The 17,203-nt window shown below is 48.1% G+C and overlaps 1 protein-coding gene and 2 long non-coding RNA genes across 5 annotated transcripts; all 3 read left to right on the top strand.

Moving 5' to 3' along the window:
* Positions 1–3,842: 3,842 nt before the first annotated feature.
* LOC123488434 lies at positions 3,843–8,623 on the top strand. The gene is made up of 3 exons (XR_006660077.1): positions 3,843–3,902; positions 6,397–6,479; positions 8,552–8,623. It is a non-coding gene; the product is annotated as an uncharacterized LOC123488434 (long non-coding RNA).
* A 44-nt stretch (positions 8,624–8,667) lies between these two features.
* Positions 8,668–10,322, top strand: LOC123488435. 2 transcript variants are annotated; one of them, XR_006660078.1, is made up of 4 exons: positions 8,668–8,697; positions 9,264–9,388; positions 9,956–9,992; positions 10,182–10,322. It is a non-coding gene; the product is annotated as an uncharacterized LOC123488435 (long non-coding RNA). The 2 variants fall into 2 exon arrangements; XR_006660079.1 differs by lacking the exon at positions 8,668–8,697 and adding an exon at positions 9,001–9,040.
* A 1,777-nt stretch (positions 10,323–12,099) lies between these two features.
* LOC123488431 lies at positions 12,100–16,896 on the top strand. 2 transcript variants are annotated; one of them, XM_045219342.1, is made up of 4 exons: positions 12,100–15,333; positions 15,616–15,824; positions 16,166–16,253; positions 16,642–16,896. In XM_045219342.1, exons 1-4 carry the CDS (start codon positions 12,381–12,383, stop codon positions 16,824–16,826), a joined length of 3,435 nt encoding a protein of 1,144 aa, XP_045075277.1. In that variant the 5' UTR covers positions 12,100–12,380; the 3' UTR covers positions 16,827–16,896. The 2 variants fall into 2 exon arrangements, with proteins under 2 accessions (XP_045075277.1, XP_045075276.1); XM_045219341.1 differs by having other exon boundaries at positions 15,571–15,824.
* The last annotated feature ends 307 nt before the right edge of the window (positions 16,897–17,203 follow it).

Raw genomic sequence — 17,203 nt, 5'->3', positions numbered from 1 at the left:
CTCCTCACTAGACCTCCGCAGTGGCTACTGGCAGCTGCCCTCTCCCCAGAGCCAGGAGCCAAAACTGCGCTCTCCACTAGGCAGAGGACACTGGCAGTTCAAGGTCCTGTGCTTTGGGCCTGAGCAACGCTCCAGCTACTTTTGAGCGTTTTGATGGACAGGGTGCTGATGGCATCCCCCGGCAGTGTCTGGTATACCTCGATGACATCCCGGCCCATGGGCAGCTCCTTCCAGTCGGCCCTGGGGGCGCCACGTGTGTGCTGAGAGGGTGGCTGCCGCAGGTCTGAAGCTCCACCCCGAGAAGTGCCACTTCATGAGGAGAGAGGTGTCCTTGGGCCACCGAGTGGGAGGAAGGAGGGATCATGCACCATGGAGGACAAGGTAGCAAGGCGGTCAGAGACTGGCCCACCCCCACCGACCAGCACCAGCTGAAGAGCTTCCTGGGCCTGGCCTCGTACTCACAGGAGGTTTGCACGGGGGCTTCTAAGCGTTGCTGCTCCACTGAACCGCCTGCTGCCGAAGGACAAGGCTTTCACTTGGACAGTGGAGTGTTGTGAGGCGTTCAACACCCTCAACGTGCACTGATCGAGGCCCCGTGCTCGCCTCTGACCTCACATTGCCCTTTATCCTGGACACAGACGCCTGAGCAATGTGGGCATGGGGGTGGGGTGCTGTTCCAGGTGGGGCCAGAGGGGGAGAGAGTGGTGGCGTACTTCAGCAAAACATTTGACAAACATGAGCGCCGCTACTGTGTCACCCCAGTGGGAGCTCTTGGCTGTTGTGGCTTCCGTCAAACACTTCAAGTACTACCTGGGTGGTCTGCCTTTACTGTAAGGGGACTGACCACTCTGCTCCTCCAGTGGCTCATGTCTTTCAGAGAGCCAGAGGGGCAGGTGGCACGCTGGTTGGAGGAGCTTCAGCCGTATGACTTCACGGTGGTGCACAGGGCAGGGGCACGCCACTCCAACGCCGACGCCATGTCCCGTCGGCCCTGTACTGCAGACGGCTGCCGCCACTGTGAACGGAGAGAGGGACGGAGAGAGAGCTGTGTGCAGAGGAGGGGTCTGTGCCACAGTGTGCCGAGCGAGCGGGCCTGTCTGCTGGGACGGGACACAGACCTACAGCCAGTGCTACAGTGGGTAGAGGCGCAGGTGAGGCCACCATGGGAAGAGGTGACAGTGCTTTACTCGCGACCAAAGGGTTGTGGTCAAAGTTTGAGCGACTGCGGCTGGCTGATGGCGTGTTACAGCGGGCATGGAAGGAGTCAGCTACGGGGAGGAGAGGTGGCAGGTGGTGGTCCCAAAGCATTGCGGAGGCTGTGCTCCAGAGTACTCATGGGGGGGTGGGGACTGGACACTTTGGGGTCACAAAACACTGCGCTGCGCCTCCGTCAGGGCTTTTACTGGGGGCAGCAAAGAGGGATGTGGAAGACTTTGCCGCCGCTGTGACAACTGCACAGCGAGAAAGGGCCCCCAGGCCGCTCTCATGCTCAGCTCCAACAGTTCCCAGTGGGGACTCCATGGAGAGGGTGGGAGTGGATGTAGTTGGGCCGTTTCCCCACCACAGACAGTGGAAACCGCTGGGTGCTCACGGCCATGGACTATCTCACAAAATGGCCGAGGCCATGCTCTGCCTGACCAGGAGGCAGAGACCATCGCCGACGCCCTGACAGCGGGATGTTCAGCAGGTTTGGAGCTGCAGAGTCCATCCACAGTGACCAAGGCAGAAACTTTGAGTCCCGTGTGTTCGCCACCATGTGTGAGAGGCTGGGTATGCACAAGACCCGACTACTCCTCTCCATCCTCAAAGTGATGGCCTTGTGGAGCGCTTCAACAAAACGCTTGGACAGCAGCTGGCCAACGTCTCTTCCAAACACCAGCGTGACTGGGACAAGCACCTGCCTATGGTCCTCATGGCATGCCGCTCCGCTGTCCAAGACTCCCCCTCCTGCACGCCTGCCCTCCTCATGCTGGGAGAGAGATCCGTACTCCCTGCGGAGATGGCGTTGGTCGGCCCCTGGATAGCCCTCATGTTTCCCGGGGCCGGAGTATGCCCGAGACTCCAGGACTGCCTGGAGACAGCCCACACCTTCGCCAGAGAGCAGCTGCTGAATGAAGGTGTGAGGCAGAAGAGGAACTATGACGTGCACACCCGGGGAAGGCACTTTTGTGGCTGGGGAGCTGGTCTGGGTCTACAGCCCGCTAAGGAAAAATGCAGATGCACCAAGTTGGACAGTCACTGGGTGGGACCCTGCAGTGTCCTGGAGAGGGTAGAGGAGGTTGTTTACCGGGTGCAGCTTCCTCCCAGGGGGAGAAAGGTGACACTGCACCGGGACAGGTTAGCCCCATATAGAGGCCTCTTCTCCCCAAACCCCAGGAACCCCACAATTCCCCTCTCTGGCAATGACATTCTCCAGGCACCCACCCCCAGGTGCCGCAGACAAGGCTCCAGACAGCCCACTCCCCCTGTGTCACCGCGTGGTTCCCAGAGCCACGGACTGTGTTACCTGTTCCCGCTTCCTTGTCCCCCCATGTCCTTGCCTTCGTCCCCTGGTTCCCAGAGGGGGCACTCTGCGGCCATCACAGCCACGCAGGCAAAGGAGACCTCCGGGTCGCCCAGAGACTTTGTTTGTTCCCTCGGGGACGAGGGACTTTGTGGTGGGGGCTGTGTAGCGACCCGCACAGACAGCTGTGTGTTATGTGTTAGGCTAGTAGATGGTTGTGTTGTACCTACCAGTACCCAGTGTTCGCGGGGTCGACATGTCAATCAACCTGCTATCTGCCAATCACGGGAATGCCTGGAATGTTCTGATGCCGGGTATCCTGGGTTGGCGGAGTGGCGTGGAGAGGGGTTGGGCAGGGGATGGAGCATTGGAAGTTAAGACCAGGTTTAGCCTTTGTTCTCTCTTTTACGTCTGGGCTTCACAAGAGAAGGTCACGATTGGCTTGTGGATTATCTTTCATTTATTTGGCGTGGCTACGGCCAAACAGTAGCCTGTGTAAAGTTGGTTTAATAAACCGTCCATTCGTAAACTCAATCCTCTGTCTGGACAGTTGTTCTTTTATGATCTAGTCAGGTCATTACAGTATTTTGACAGGTTTTGCTTGCTTTAGCTTCTTCAAAAAATGAAACCACTCAATCCTTTTATGTGATTGCTTGTTCAAACCCCCGTTTTTGTCTCTTTTTAAAAATCATTTTAACTGGAAATATGTACAATACATATGCTATGTTCGTCAAATCAGGAACAGGAGGTTCACAGTTTTTTTCGTGTCCTTTTTTTTTATTTAAAAGGATGAAACTAGCATGTACATATGAAATAGTGACTGAATTCGAAACTCCCATGAATTCTTTCAGTATCTGAAGATTGCTGTATATTTTATGAGTAATAAAATAAAGAAATTAGTTATGTTATTTAATAATGAACTATGGGTTATCTGTTTTATGTGACAACCGCAGTATCAATTTCTAGGTGACAGTGGTGCTAATCCCAAAAGAAAGGCTACATACAACAAGGAAAAAGAAGTCTATTGGCAAAATGATGACAATTGCATGTACCTTGGCCTAACGGTGTGGGTTATGTATTTTATTTTTCATGGCGTCCTCAACATTACAGTTTTAAGGGCAACAATAGCCTACATTTGTTTACAACTTGGGGATTTCATACATGAGCTTTCAACAACACAGAGAGTTGCATCAGCACGAGATCGAAAGTGCGTCAAATCTGTACAGGTCATTGTTACGGCCATCACTGATAAACGTTTAAACTGATCAAAAACCGCTGGAGCAGTTCAGTCTAATCCTCCCTAGTGCTGGAGGATTGCGTTGTTTTCGCTCTGGATGCTGTTCATTTTGGCAAGGAAATGTGCTGATTTTGCAAGGAGATGGAGAATAAAGAGTTCAAGGTAGGCATGTTATTTATTTTTTAAATCTTCAATTATATTAATTACTGTGGATTAAATATTGTTTAACAAATGAAATAGTGTGCTATTCATGCTGTAATATCAAACTAGAAAGTCTATGGCCGGGGAGTCATGAGAGTTGGCTAAAGGTACAGTAAGTAGAATCTGCTGTGGGTCAAATGGGGGTCAAAGGTTATGACAGCGCCTTCATAAATACGTCCCTAAATGGCACCCTATTCCCTATGTAGGCTAGTGCACTACTTTTGACCAGGAGCTAGTGCACTACTTTTGACTAGGAGCCATAGAAGGGTTGGCTGATGTCACGAAAAATGATGCTCGCGCATCGATGGCCGGAAGTCGTGGTATCTTGTTATGATTCTGAACCTCAGCTAACAACAAGCTGCCATGTGGGGAATCGTAGCTCTGTGGCATGTTTCAGCTCGTTGTATGGTGTTATTGATACCAAGTCTTGTTTTGAGGTGTTTTGACTGATATCATGTCTGTGCAATGGCTAAAATTCGCTACCTAGCTAACCAACAACAACTGTAACAATGTATTTGATACGAGTTCATTGTTCAAATGTATTTATGTTTGCATTAAACATTTAGAGACTAAATATAGTTTACATGTTGTCTAAGTCAAACCCTGTCTATTTTGCCCCATAGTTGCATGCCAGTTTTGTTGCTAAACAACCAACCCCTCTATAGAGTGTTACAGTGGAGGTGTGATAATACCCATAAAACCTAGCGGTCAAACAGGGAAATGGTTCCAATCGTTTTTCCACCATTCATTTTTCCCATAGGCGATTTTAGAAACACATAAAATAAGGGCTGTATTTCGTGTAGGCTTACCCTGTAAATCTCTCTCGGACAAGTTGACTTTTATCAGGATATTCGGCTCTATTTACTCTCAGATTCGAAAATGCTAATTAGCATCAAAGTAGACATCATGCAAAACTACAAATCCCTGCAAGCTCCTGCATGTCATCTCTAGCTGACACCTTTGCTAACGGGTATTGTGTCAATTTAAGACTTGCACTAGACAGTTCACAGAATTGTCCATTTAAAGAAATGCAGCCAATTTATTCATTACTACATTTAGCTAACATTAGATAGTTAATCCAGAGATTCTTACCTTTGCCTCGATCAGCATGATCATCATGGCATTTGGCATAAGTCTCCTGAGTGGCGCAGTGGTCCAAGGCGCCGCATCGCAGTGCTAACTGTGCCACCAGAGATCCTCGTTCGAATCCAGGCTCTGTCGCAGCCGGCCGTGACCGGGAGACTCATGGGCGGCGCACAATTGGCCCAGCGTCGCCCAGGGTAGGGGAGGGAATGGCCGGCAGGGATGTAGCTCAGTTGCTAGAGCATGGCGTTTGCAACGCCAGGGTTGTGGGTTCGAGTCCCACGGGGGCCAGTATAAAAATATATATGTATTCACTAACTGTAAGTCGCTCTGGATAAGAGCGTCTGCTAAATGACTTAAACGTAATATTTGTAGTTCTTTATGATAGCAACATTAGCAGCTAATAAGCATTACATTTTTGGGAGGTAAATACAGGCGAATATATTGATAAGTCACCTTGTCCTAGAGAGATTTACACGGTTATCAAAATGTCACACCAGGGTAAGCCTCCACACGAAACACAGACCTTATTTTAAGTGTTTCTAAAATCCCCAATGGGAAAAATGAATGGTGGAAAAACGATTGGAACCATTTCCTGTTTGACCACTAGGTTTTATGGGCATTATGACTCATACTGTGGGACTCTATAGGCTCCAGCCAAAAGAAGTGCACTATATTGGAACTAGGGTGCTATTTCGGACACAAGCATAGATATGATGCATTATTATGTGACCATAGCAATAGAATCACTAGAAAGGATAGAGCCTCTGACCTTGGCAATTTGACTGGTAAACTGAACTGTACACCTGATATGATGTTCTGGTGATTATATTTCTCTGAATATGATGCATTATGATGTGACAATGAGAGTTGGGTTAATGGTGCTCTCAAGGCAACTGGGAACTCGAAAAAAATAACTAGGTCAAATCATGTCCGTAAGATCTTCAGGTCGGAAAGTCGGAGCTCTAGAAAGATGCCAGAGTTTCCGACTTGGAATTCCTTTTTACATTTTGTGGTGGTAATTTTACCCCCTTTTTTCTCCCCAATTTTTCGTGATATCCAATTGGTAGTTACGATCTTGTTACGATCTTGTCTCATCGCTGCAACTCCCCAGCAGGCTCGGGAGAGGTGAAGGTCGAGTCAGGCGTCCTCCAAAACATGACCCGCTAAGCCGCGCTAAGCTTCCGACTTGGAATTCGAGTTGGATGACTGTTCAAAATGATTTTTCCCAGTCGGAGCTTGTTTTTTTCCCTATTTCCCAGTTGTCTTGAACGCACTGAAGTCGGAAGTCAGAGATTTCCCAGTTGTTTTGAACACGGCAAAAGGCGACACAGTAGGTGACATCTAAACATGACTTTGTGCTGTCTTTCAGAGGTCAGAGGTCAGTGGGAATGACCTCACCCTCATAGACCTGGATGACCCCATCAATGAAGCTGATGTTATGAAGGAAGTCAGGTAAGTGATTTACACTAATGACACATTTGTGACTGGTTACAGGATCACATAGGCCTACAGATTCAGTAGTAGGTCAAAGGACACCGCCTATGGAGAGGTAGGCCCAGAGCCATGTATTTAGAGAGTTGGGACATTGAGATATAAACTCAGCAAAAAAGAAACGTCCTCTCACTGTCAACTGCGTTTATTTTCAGCAAACTTAACGTGTAAATATTTGTATGAACATAACAAGATTCAACAACTGAGACATAAACTGAACAAGTTCCACAGACGTGCTGACCAACAGAACAAAGGGGGGTCAAAATCAAAAGTAACAGTATCTGGTGTGGCCACCAGCTGCATTAAGTACTGCAGTGCATCTCCTCCTCATGGACTGCACCAGATTTGCCAGTTCTTGCTGTGAGATGTTACCCCACTCTTCCACCAAGGCACCTGCAAGTTCCCAGACATTTCTGGGGGGAATGGCTAAATCCTAGCCCTCACCCTCCGATCCAACAGATCCAGGCTCTTCATGGCAGAACACTGACATTCCTGTCTTGCAGGAAATCACGCACAGAACGAGCAGTATGGCTGGTGGCATTGTCATGCTGGAGGGTCATGTCAGGATGAGCCTGCAGGAAGGGTACCACATGAGGGAGGAGGATGTCTTCCCTGTAACGCACAGCGTTGAGATTTCCTGCAATGACAACAAGCTCAGTCCGATGATGCTGTGACACACCGCCCAAGATCCACCTCCAAATCGATCCCGCTCCAGAGTACAGGCCTCGGTGTATCACTCATTCCTTCGACGATAAACACGAATCCGACCATCACCCCTGATGAGACAAAACCGCGACTCGTCAGTGAAGAGCACTTTTTTAGCCAGTCCTGTCTGGTCCAGCGACGGTGTGTTTGTGCCCATAGGCGACGTTGTTGCCGGTGATGTCTGGTGAGGACTTGCCTTACAACAGGCCTACAAGCCCTCAGTCCAGCCTCTCTCAGCCTATTACGGACAGTCTGAGCACTGATGGAGGGATTGTGCGTTCCTGGTGTAACTCGGGCAGTTGTTGTTGCCATCCTGTACCTGTCCCGCAGGTGTGATGTTCGGATGTTCCGATCCTGTGCAGGTGTTGTTACACGTGGTCTGCCACTGCGAGGACGATCAGCTGTCCGTCCTGTCTCCCTATAGCGCTGTCTTAGGCGTCTCACAGTACGGACATTGCAATTTATTGCCCTGGCCACATCTGCAGTCCTCATGCCTCCTTGCAGCATGCCTAAGGCACGTTCACGCAGATGAGCAGGGACCCTGGGCATTTTTCTTTTGGTGTTTTTCAGAGTCAGTAGAAAGGCCTCTTTAGGGTCCTAAGTTTTCATAACTACCGTCTGTAAGCTGTTAGTGTCTTAATGACCTTTCCACAGGTGCATGTTCATTAATTGTTTATGGTTCAATGCATTGAACAACATTTTACATTTTAGTCATTTAGCAGACACTCTTATCCAGAGCGACTTACAGTTAGTGAGTGCATACATTTTCATACAGGCACCTCGTGGGAAACAAACCCACAACCCTGGCGTTTAAGCGCCATGCTCTACCAACTGAGCTACAGGGGACTAGCATGGTAAACAGTGTTTACACCCTTTACAATGAAGATCTGTGAAGTTATTTGAATTTTTACAAATTATCTTTGAAAGATCCTGAAAAAGGGACGTTTTCTTTTTTTGCTGAGTTTATGTATACATTACATGACACAGTAGATATCCATATGACAGCTGGCTCCCCATGGGCAATGTTGACATTTTAAACAATGCTATGTAACTGAACATCTATAATTAGAATTTACTTATAATGAAAGGATAAAATGAAAGGCTCTAAGGCGCTAACATTGAGTCCTTTTAAAAGTTGGCAGAATTCTCTAAATATTTGGCTCTGGATAGGCCGAGTCATCTCAAGAGTATTGGAGCCATAGAATTTGAGTGATTCTATTCTAATTCTAGAATGATTCTAATTCTATGATACTAATTCTATAATTGGAACACATCCTCACACTCACATTATAGCAGTGACCTAAGAGAGATTCCCTTTCTCTATCTAGATCCCATAAAGATCACAGAGAGGCTGAGAGACTAACCAAGTTGGACGAGGCTGTTCTAGAGACAGATACCCCCAACTCAGTCACAGGAGGTTGAAGGAGAGAGTGAGTTGGACGAAGCTGTTGCCATCCCATCTCAGTCACAGGAGGTTGAAGGAGAGAGTAAGTTGGACAAGGCTGTTGCCATCCCATCTCAGTCGCAGGAGATTGAAGGAGGGAGTGAGTTGGACGAGGCTGTTGCCATCCCATCTGAGTCGCAGGAGGATGAAGGAGATAGTGAGTTGGACGAGGCTGTTGCCATCCCATCTCAGTCGCAGGAGGTTGAAGGAGAGAGTGAGTTGGACGAGGCTGTTGCCATCCCATCTCAGTCGCAGGAGGTTGAAGGAGATAGTGAGTTGGACCGAGGCTGTTGCCATCCCATCTCAGTCGCAGGAGGTTGAAGGAGAGAGTGAGTTGGACGAGGCTGTTGCCATCCCATCTCAGTCACAGGAGGTTGAAGGAGAGAGTGAGTTGGACGAGGCTGTGGCCATCCCATCTCAGTCGCAGGAGGTTGAAGGAATGAGTGAGTTGGACGAGGCTGTTGCCATCCCATCTCAGTCGCAGGAGGTATGATGTATTTTTCTATTACATGTATGACATTTCATTGAGATATTTTGTGTTTTAATTACGCAAAATTGAATTCCAGCCTAACTCTGCTTTCTGTTGTCGCAATCAGGATGCAGTGGTGACATTCACTACCGTGACCCACAAGGATGAAACTTCCCAGACCAGCCTCACCCTCAGCAGGGGAAAGAGAAGCTACCCAGACCTACACACCTTTGTGCAGGACATGAAGGACGAGTAAGTTGCTCTTTGGCTTCCCCATGCATCCCCTAGATATGTTCCCCTATCTCAATTGCATACTCCTCGTGTCCTCTCTTCTCAAAACCCATTGGATGAGAAAGCCAGAGGTCCCGCCCTTCTGAACTTCTCATCCAATGGGTTTTGAGAAGGAGGCGAGGAGATTGAGAGTCTCCCATAGTCTCGGGCCAATACAAAGGACTCAACGGACCAAATAACCAATCAGGGATGTCTGGGTGTGGCCTAGTTCCATAGAGGTCCATCCATAACGTAGTCTAAGATAATAGAGGTAATGTCCATCCATAACGTAATCTAAGATAATAGAGGTAATGTCCATCCATAACATAATCTAAAATAATAGAGGTAATGTCCATCCATAACGTAATCTAAAATAATAGAGGTAATGTCCATCCATAACGTAATCTAAAATAATAATAATATATAATAATAATAAATAATAGAGGTTAATCTAAAATAATAGAGATAATGTCCATCCATTACGTAGTCTAAGATAATAGAGGTAATGTCATGTGGTTCATTGTGTACTTGCATTTATTTACTTTTCAGCCATTGGAATCTGCTGAGTGAGAATATGCGTGCCGGGGTGAGTTATAGTCACCTCTAAAGTAGTTAATGTTGGTAAAATGGACCAAACATTCATTTGTGGAAATCCTGCAGGACCTTTAATCCTGAACCACTGCTTTAATTGACTAGCTTGAGTAAATGGTTCTAAGTTTTATATCAGTGCAGCCCCTTTAACAAACTAACTCTGTATGGTCTTTTAACATTGCAGATGAGCAGACATGAGTTTAGTGCCAAGTGCATGGATATTGTAGCATGGGTGATGGAGTCTACATCCACTGTGGTTGTTCCCGCCCTTGACCTCACCATGCAGATAGAGCTCTCTGATTCGCCAAGCTCTTCTGGATCAGGAAGTAATGATTCAGGAGAGGTGACCTCTCTTGGCCGTAGCGTCAGATTCAGCTGTAGTGGAGGAGCCAGCAGGTGCACCAGCGCCAGAACTGCCTACAGCACACGCATTCCCACGCCTTTCCCCTCCTCTCACAGGTACCTACCCCTATCCCCTCCTCTCACAGGTACCTAGCCCTATCCTCTCCTCTCACAGGTACCTAGCCCTATCCCCTCCTCTCAAAGGTACCTAGCCCTATCCTCTCCTCTCACAGATACCTACCCCTATCCCCTCCTCTCACAGGTACCTACCCCTATCCACGCCTCTCAAAGGTACCTAGCCCTATCCCCTCCTCTCACAGGTACCTACCCCTATCCACGCCTCTCAAAGGTACCTAGCCCTATCCCCTCCTCTCACAGGTACCTAGCCCTATCCCCTCCTCTCACAGGTACCTAGCCCTATCCCCTCCTCTCACAGGTACCTAGCCCTATCCACGCCCCTCACAGGTACCCTAGCCCTATCCCCGCCTCTCACAGGTACCTAGCCCTATCCATGCCTCTAACAGGTACCTAGCCCTATCACCTCCTCTCACAGGTACCTAGCCCTATCCATGCCTCTAACAGGTACCTAGCCCTATCCATGCCTCTCACAGGTACCTAGCCCTATCCCCTCCTCTCAAAGGTACCTAGCCCTATCCTCTCCTCTCACAGGTACCTAGCCCTATCCCCTCCTCTCAAAGGTACCTAGCCCTATCCTCTCCTCTCACAGGTACCTACCCCTATCCCCTCCTCTCACAGGTACCTACCCCTATCCACGCCTCTCAAAGGTACCTAGCCCTATCCCCTTCTCTCACAGGTACCTACCCCTATCCACGCCTCTCAAAAGTACCTAGCCCTATCCCCTCCTTTCACAGGTACCTAGCCCTATCCCCTCCTCTCACAGGTACCTACACCTATCCACGCCTCTCACAGGTACCTAGCCCTATCCCCTCCTCTCACAGGTACCTATCCCTATCCCCTCCTCTCACAGGTACCTAGCCCTATCCCCTCCTCTCACAGGTATCTAGCCCTATCTCCTCCTCTCACAGATACCTAGCTCTATCCCCTCCTCTTTTTGCAGGTATTTCCTGTTATAGGTACAAATATCCATTCCAGATCCACTTAGTGAGAAATACTACTTAGATACTACACAACCACTCTAAAACGTTTACTCTGAATGTTAATGTTTGGTCTGAGTGTGGTTTGAGATGGTTCACAATGCTTCCTTTGAATAACAATAACAAGGTTGAGTTTGTGTCCCAAATTCTTGGATCATATTTTTTATTTTGTTACCATATACTATTCATTTCTGTTGTGCATTCTGCAGGTCCATGACCTCTTTGCTAAGTGAGAACGAAGAGCGATATGTCTCCTCACCTGAGGGTGGCGATAGAGAGATGAGACACAGACCACACTCAGCACCACTGAGATCTGTGTTTGGCATCTCTGAGGACTCTGTCTTCGACATGGTCCAGAGCGGCCAGTCGCAGGGTGACATCGCACGCCGCCCAAACGGAGTAGACAGGAGAAATACAGACCTAACAAAATGTCAACGAATGGCAAGTTTATGATGGGTATTGTCGAGTTGGTTATAAACCTTCTCAACTCCAGATTGGCTGAGCTAATGCGAAGTGTCAGTCAGGGAACTCTAGTTCTGCTGACTGGAAGTATCTCAGCAAGTCAACAGTTTGCCCAAGAGATGCTAAGCAGGGCGACTTCTAAGATGTATTCCCATGCCATAGAGCATATTGCGCTCAGCCACAAGTCTCCCCTTGAGTTAGAGAGGGAGCTTGAGGCCATCTTGGGTCCTCTGGCTGGACAGGTCATAGTCATCATCATAGATAGCATCATCAAGGCTAAAGCCAACGGAGGAAATGAGGGGAGAGCGTCCAGCCCCTTGACCTATTTTCTAACTGCCATTTCGGCAGAAATACAAAGCCTAGTGGTTCACAGATCGGCTAGCAGACCATCCACCAGACTGTCCAACAACGACCCACTGCTGAACATTTCCAAGTCAAAGGTCTTAAGATCAGTTCTGCTCAAAATGGCAGAGCTCTTTGGCCAAGGTCCAAGTGAAACCTGTCTAGTTCCACTAGTCCAGAGTCAGTCCAACAACTCCATTTGCGACTGGACTGTGAATGCAGGCACCATTCATCCAAGTACATTTCTGTCCGACAACAGAGTGACAGAAGTGTCATCCGATGTTGTGGATCTTGTACTTGAGGTTTTTTGGATAACAGGATTTTTGGATAACAGGAACCCGTCAAGTCCACAGAGTGCCTGCTCCCACAACTCAGCTAGTGGAGCAATAGATATGAGAGCTCTTGCTGAGGACTTGGTCAGACAGGTGTCTGTCAAACTCAGCCCATTTGTCTCTGAGAGTCAACTCTCCACCATGTCCATGACAGATCTGTCATCATCTTTTTCTGACTCCACCTTGAAGCAGTTGTGTTCTCGCTCTGTTGTTGCTCTGGCAACTGCCTGTCAAGCAATCAAAACAGAGCTCGAGAACCAGAGACCTACCAACCTGGCAGCCAGAGACCTACTATCGTCTCTGGTAGAGACCATTGAGGACATGGATATCTCTGACATCCTCCAGGGCCCGTCGGCCATTTTGGAGGAGGCTGCTGTGATAAAGCACCCAGAGATGTCCACCTCGACAATATACAGATCTCTGCTTCTCGACTCATCTCTCGCCTCCTCTAAGATGGTCACTGAGAGCATTATCTTCAACAACCCATGCCCATCAGAGGAGAATGTGAGTATTCAGAAGGAGCTCCCTGCTGATAAAGTTGACAAACTCCATGGTCAACCAGTGGAGGAGTATATTGTCAAAGCTGAGCAATGCATCATTCAGGTCATTCAGGATGCAGCTGTGACATATACTGCTGCGCTGGATAAAACCGACACTTGTGGGAAACTGTCGGAAATCCTATCTGTCCATGTTTCCTCAGAGAATATTGAGGAGGCATCCTCTGATCTCTTTGGTGGAATTATTTCCGACCTGCATGAGGTATCTGAGGTCAATAAGGCCTCCATGCGTACGAAATCAGGTCACAAAATGTTCTGGGTGGAAGTGAGTTCAGGTTCCCAGAAGATTTATACCAAAACCCTGGACAAACTAAGGAAGCTGTTCACCTCCCACCATCGCACTGAGGGAAAAAATACTCCTGTGCAAATCGAGCTTTCTGCAACTGGACTACTTGTAACTGAGGCCACTGTGCAGGAATCTCCTGTAACTGAGGCCACTTTGGCAGTGTCTCCTGTACAGAAGACAGACAGTAAGACCCCTTCTAAGTCCTCAGCCTCAGCCTACCAGCTCACCCTCGACACCTGCACTAAAGGGGTAATCAAACAGGTGATCTCGGTGCTGAGGGTGGACACTTCAAAGGAAGACTGCTCCGCTTCCGTTGGGGAGAGCACGTCAAAATCATCCTTCGACTTCAACCAGAAGTTGGACTCGATAATTTCGAAATTGGAGGACCTCACCATTTCGAGTGATGTGACGTCAGCCGAGATTGCCACACTCACGCGATCTCTTAGTGCAGCCAGCAGAACCTCTAACATTTCCATCCAGAGCTTTCACAGTGCTGAGTTCCGAGCTAAGGCCAAACACATTGTGAGTGAGACCATTCTCAGAGCTGCTAGCAAAGCCAGCCATTCTTTGCTACAGAGCATGCCTAGCACCACCTTCTCACACCATGCGGTTTCTACAGCCGAAGATATAGTAAATATTATCATGCAAGACCTTGAAAGTGTATCCCAGTACACTGTGGACGACGCAGACTCCTTCCCACTAGGAGAGAAAAAGCTGGAGTTCCAGCTCAAACCCAGAGTTGTCTTTGACAACTTATTGGATGCTGCTCAAACCATGTACCACAGAGTAAAGGATAGACTGAACATCTTTTTCTCTTTTCCACCAGTGTCAGTCACCACAGCCAAATATGTGCTGGACTCCACCCCTGTGGAGACACTCAGACATTCTAAGTCCGCTGACACTGCTCTTGTTGAGGACAGGAGCCGCCCTCCGTCTGTGAGAAGTGAGAAGCCTTTGTCAAAAGTCTGTTTGGCTAAAAGGTCTAAAACCCTTCTGTCTTCGAGTGGCTCTTCAACAGACCACCATGTAATTGACACATGCAGTGAGGATGTCACTCTGCCCACCAGGAGTATGTCAGTTGTGAGCAACAACAGTTTGAAGAGAGCCTCTCCTCTCCACGGCAGTGGATTGAGTGAAAGTTGCAAACCTCTTGTGGCTCTAAAAGACGTAACAGTGGCAGTCAGCCAAGAAGGCTTTAGCAAAACTGCAAAGAAGACGCTCAGCTTGATCCTAAATGTGATCAAGTGTAGAGTGGCCAACTCTGAGAGTTCATCTGTTGGGCAGATTGCAAGTGAGGAGTGTCTGATAGCCACTAACATGTTAGACTCTGTACTGGAGAGCCTTGACCAGTTGCCTGACATGAGGGCTGCCGATGAGATCACAAGGACAGAATCCCATACCTCTATCGCAATGGACGAGACAGGTTCACGGTCAACGCTTGTGAGCCAACAAGAAATAAACATATCTGACACCAATATCATAGTGAAAACTATAATGGACACATTGAAGACGGACGACCCAGAGATGACTTCAGCAGAAGAACATCTGGATAGGCTCCTGTCAGTTGAAGCCCTTCAAGGTGCATCTGGCAACCTGATCACAAAGGTCCATGGTCTCATTCAGGAGATAACCATAAACCGCCAGCTTCAATCCATGGTTGGCCACAGAAGCCTCTCTCAACCAGCGCTGCCTAAACCAGCCCTGAGGAAGCTGTCAAAGGACGATGCCTCAGAGCTCATTTACAACTTTGCCCAGACTTCTGTTAGGAGACTCCTGGGGCAGTGTATGGGAAGGCCTATGCCACCATCGGCTGAAATGGTTTTGGATCAGGTCATCAAGTTGATGACAGACGTGGTGATGGACAGCCTGACTTATGTGTCCAAGTCTACAATGGAGGATGGTAAGTGAAAGTACCTCTTTTCATCTGCATAGGACTTAATTGTAACATGCTCAATACATTGCGTTTTATGATGTAAAATTCACTGGGTGTGTCCAAAATGGCACCTTCTTCCATATTTAGTGCACTACTTTTGACCAGACCCTATGGGTCCTGGTCAAAAGTAGTGCACTATAAAGTGAAGAGAATGCCATTTGGGATGCAGTGACTGACTTCAATGGCTGCGTCCTCTTCTCCCAGTTATTGTACACAGGTCGGTCACACTAGCGTGCTCTTCTCACTCAGACACCAGCAATGCCACAAGTGACATCACTCATGGTGTTGTAGCTGACCTTAAGGCTACTGAGGAATTCCCTGCCAGGAGCCTTAGCCCGGCTGATGTAAAGGCTGACGGCATGGCCCGTCTTCCCTCTGCCAGAGGGGAAGAGACTAAGAAGAACAGGAAGTGGCGTTTCCTACCGAAAATGCATACGTTTCCAAAGATCATGATTAAGGTAGGGTGCTCTGTGTTTTGAGATTACATCTGTAAGGCAGGGCTGAAATTTACCCTACAGATTCACTACACCCCTATTGTCTCTCAGCATTAGAACAATACTGTTGTCATTGTCTTTAGGAGGTTGAGTGAGGACGCTGTAATGCAATCCTAATACACATGGGAGAGAGTCAATGGCTATGTCCCTAATGGCACCCTATTCCCTATATAGTGAACTACTTTTTACCAGCGCCTATGGGCCCTTTTCAAAAGTTGTGCCTTACGTAGCGAATAGGGTGCCTTTTGGGATGCACACTCTGTATTTTACACAGGCTCAGTTGTCCTGATGTGTTTTGTCAACAGCTGTTCAAGACAAAAGGGGAACCGAAGAGCCACCCTAAACAGGATGCACTGCCTACCAAACGTCTCAGAGAGACTCATATTTCACAGGGTAAGTGATAAGCATCGATAATGTCATATTGATGTATCACCCTATGACAAGCTTGTTAAAACAGTGACAACAGATACAGGCAGACCGACGGACAGACAGGCAGACGGACAGGCAGGCAGGCAGGCAGGCAGACGGACAGGCAGACAGACAGGCAGACAGACAGACAGACAGACAGGCAGACGGACAGGCAGGCAGACGGACAGACAGGCAGACGGACAGACAGGCAGACGGACGGGCAGACAGGCAGACAGACGGACAGGCAGACGGACGGGCAGGCAGACAGACAGACAGACAGGCAGGCAGGCAGGCAGACGGACAGGCAGGCAGGCAGACGGACAGACACAAACACACACATTCATTTTCTGATTATGAAATGTTCTTATGACAGATGCTGAGTGTGAGGTTCCAGAGGTTCCATCCACTCCCCCTCCCAAGGAGGACCTGACAACCACACCGGCCCCTGCTCCCCAGGAGTCCCAGTCCTGTAAACGCCCACTCATAGTCAGGGTGTTACACGCTCTCTCCAGAGCCATCTCCAAACCATTCAGAGGAGCTTCTGGGAAGAAGAATTAGCCAAATGCCTGATTTTATTAATATGATATTTTAATCAGAGCCTTTATTTAATAAAACATTACTGCATTGATTTCTGTCTATAGTAGTCTTCATGTATGTGCAAGAGAACGGTAAAGTACTTCAAACCACATAGTCAAAAGTATTCATAGTGAAGTACCGTTTATGATTATTGATTGTGGAAATACACATAATACAGAAAAGTTGTTGTCACATATAAAGACAGACATAAAGGAGAACTCCGTAGACCAGTCACATTCTCAAGCCATAACTAAATCCATGAATGGATCTCCTATAAGATGACAGGAGAACATTTGTAACACTTTCTATGAAGCCTATATCTATAATGCATACACTCAAGTCATTTACATTTTACATTT

This window comes from Coregonus clupeaformis, unplaced genomic scaffold, assembly GCF_020615455.1.
Source record: "Coregonus clupeaformis isolate EN_2021a unplaced genomic scaffold, ASM2061545v1 scaf2289, whole genome shotgun sequence".
Taxonomy (NCBI): domain Eukaryota; kingdom Metazoa; phylum Chordata; class Actinopteri; order Salmoniformes; family Salmonidae; genus Coregonus; species Coregonus clupeaformis.
The sequence above is the reverse complement of the archived record's forward strand: the minus strand, read 5'-3'. Positions and strand labels throughout refer to the sequence as shown.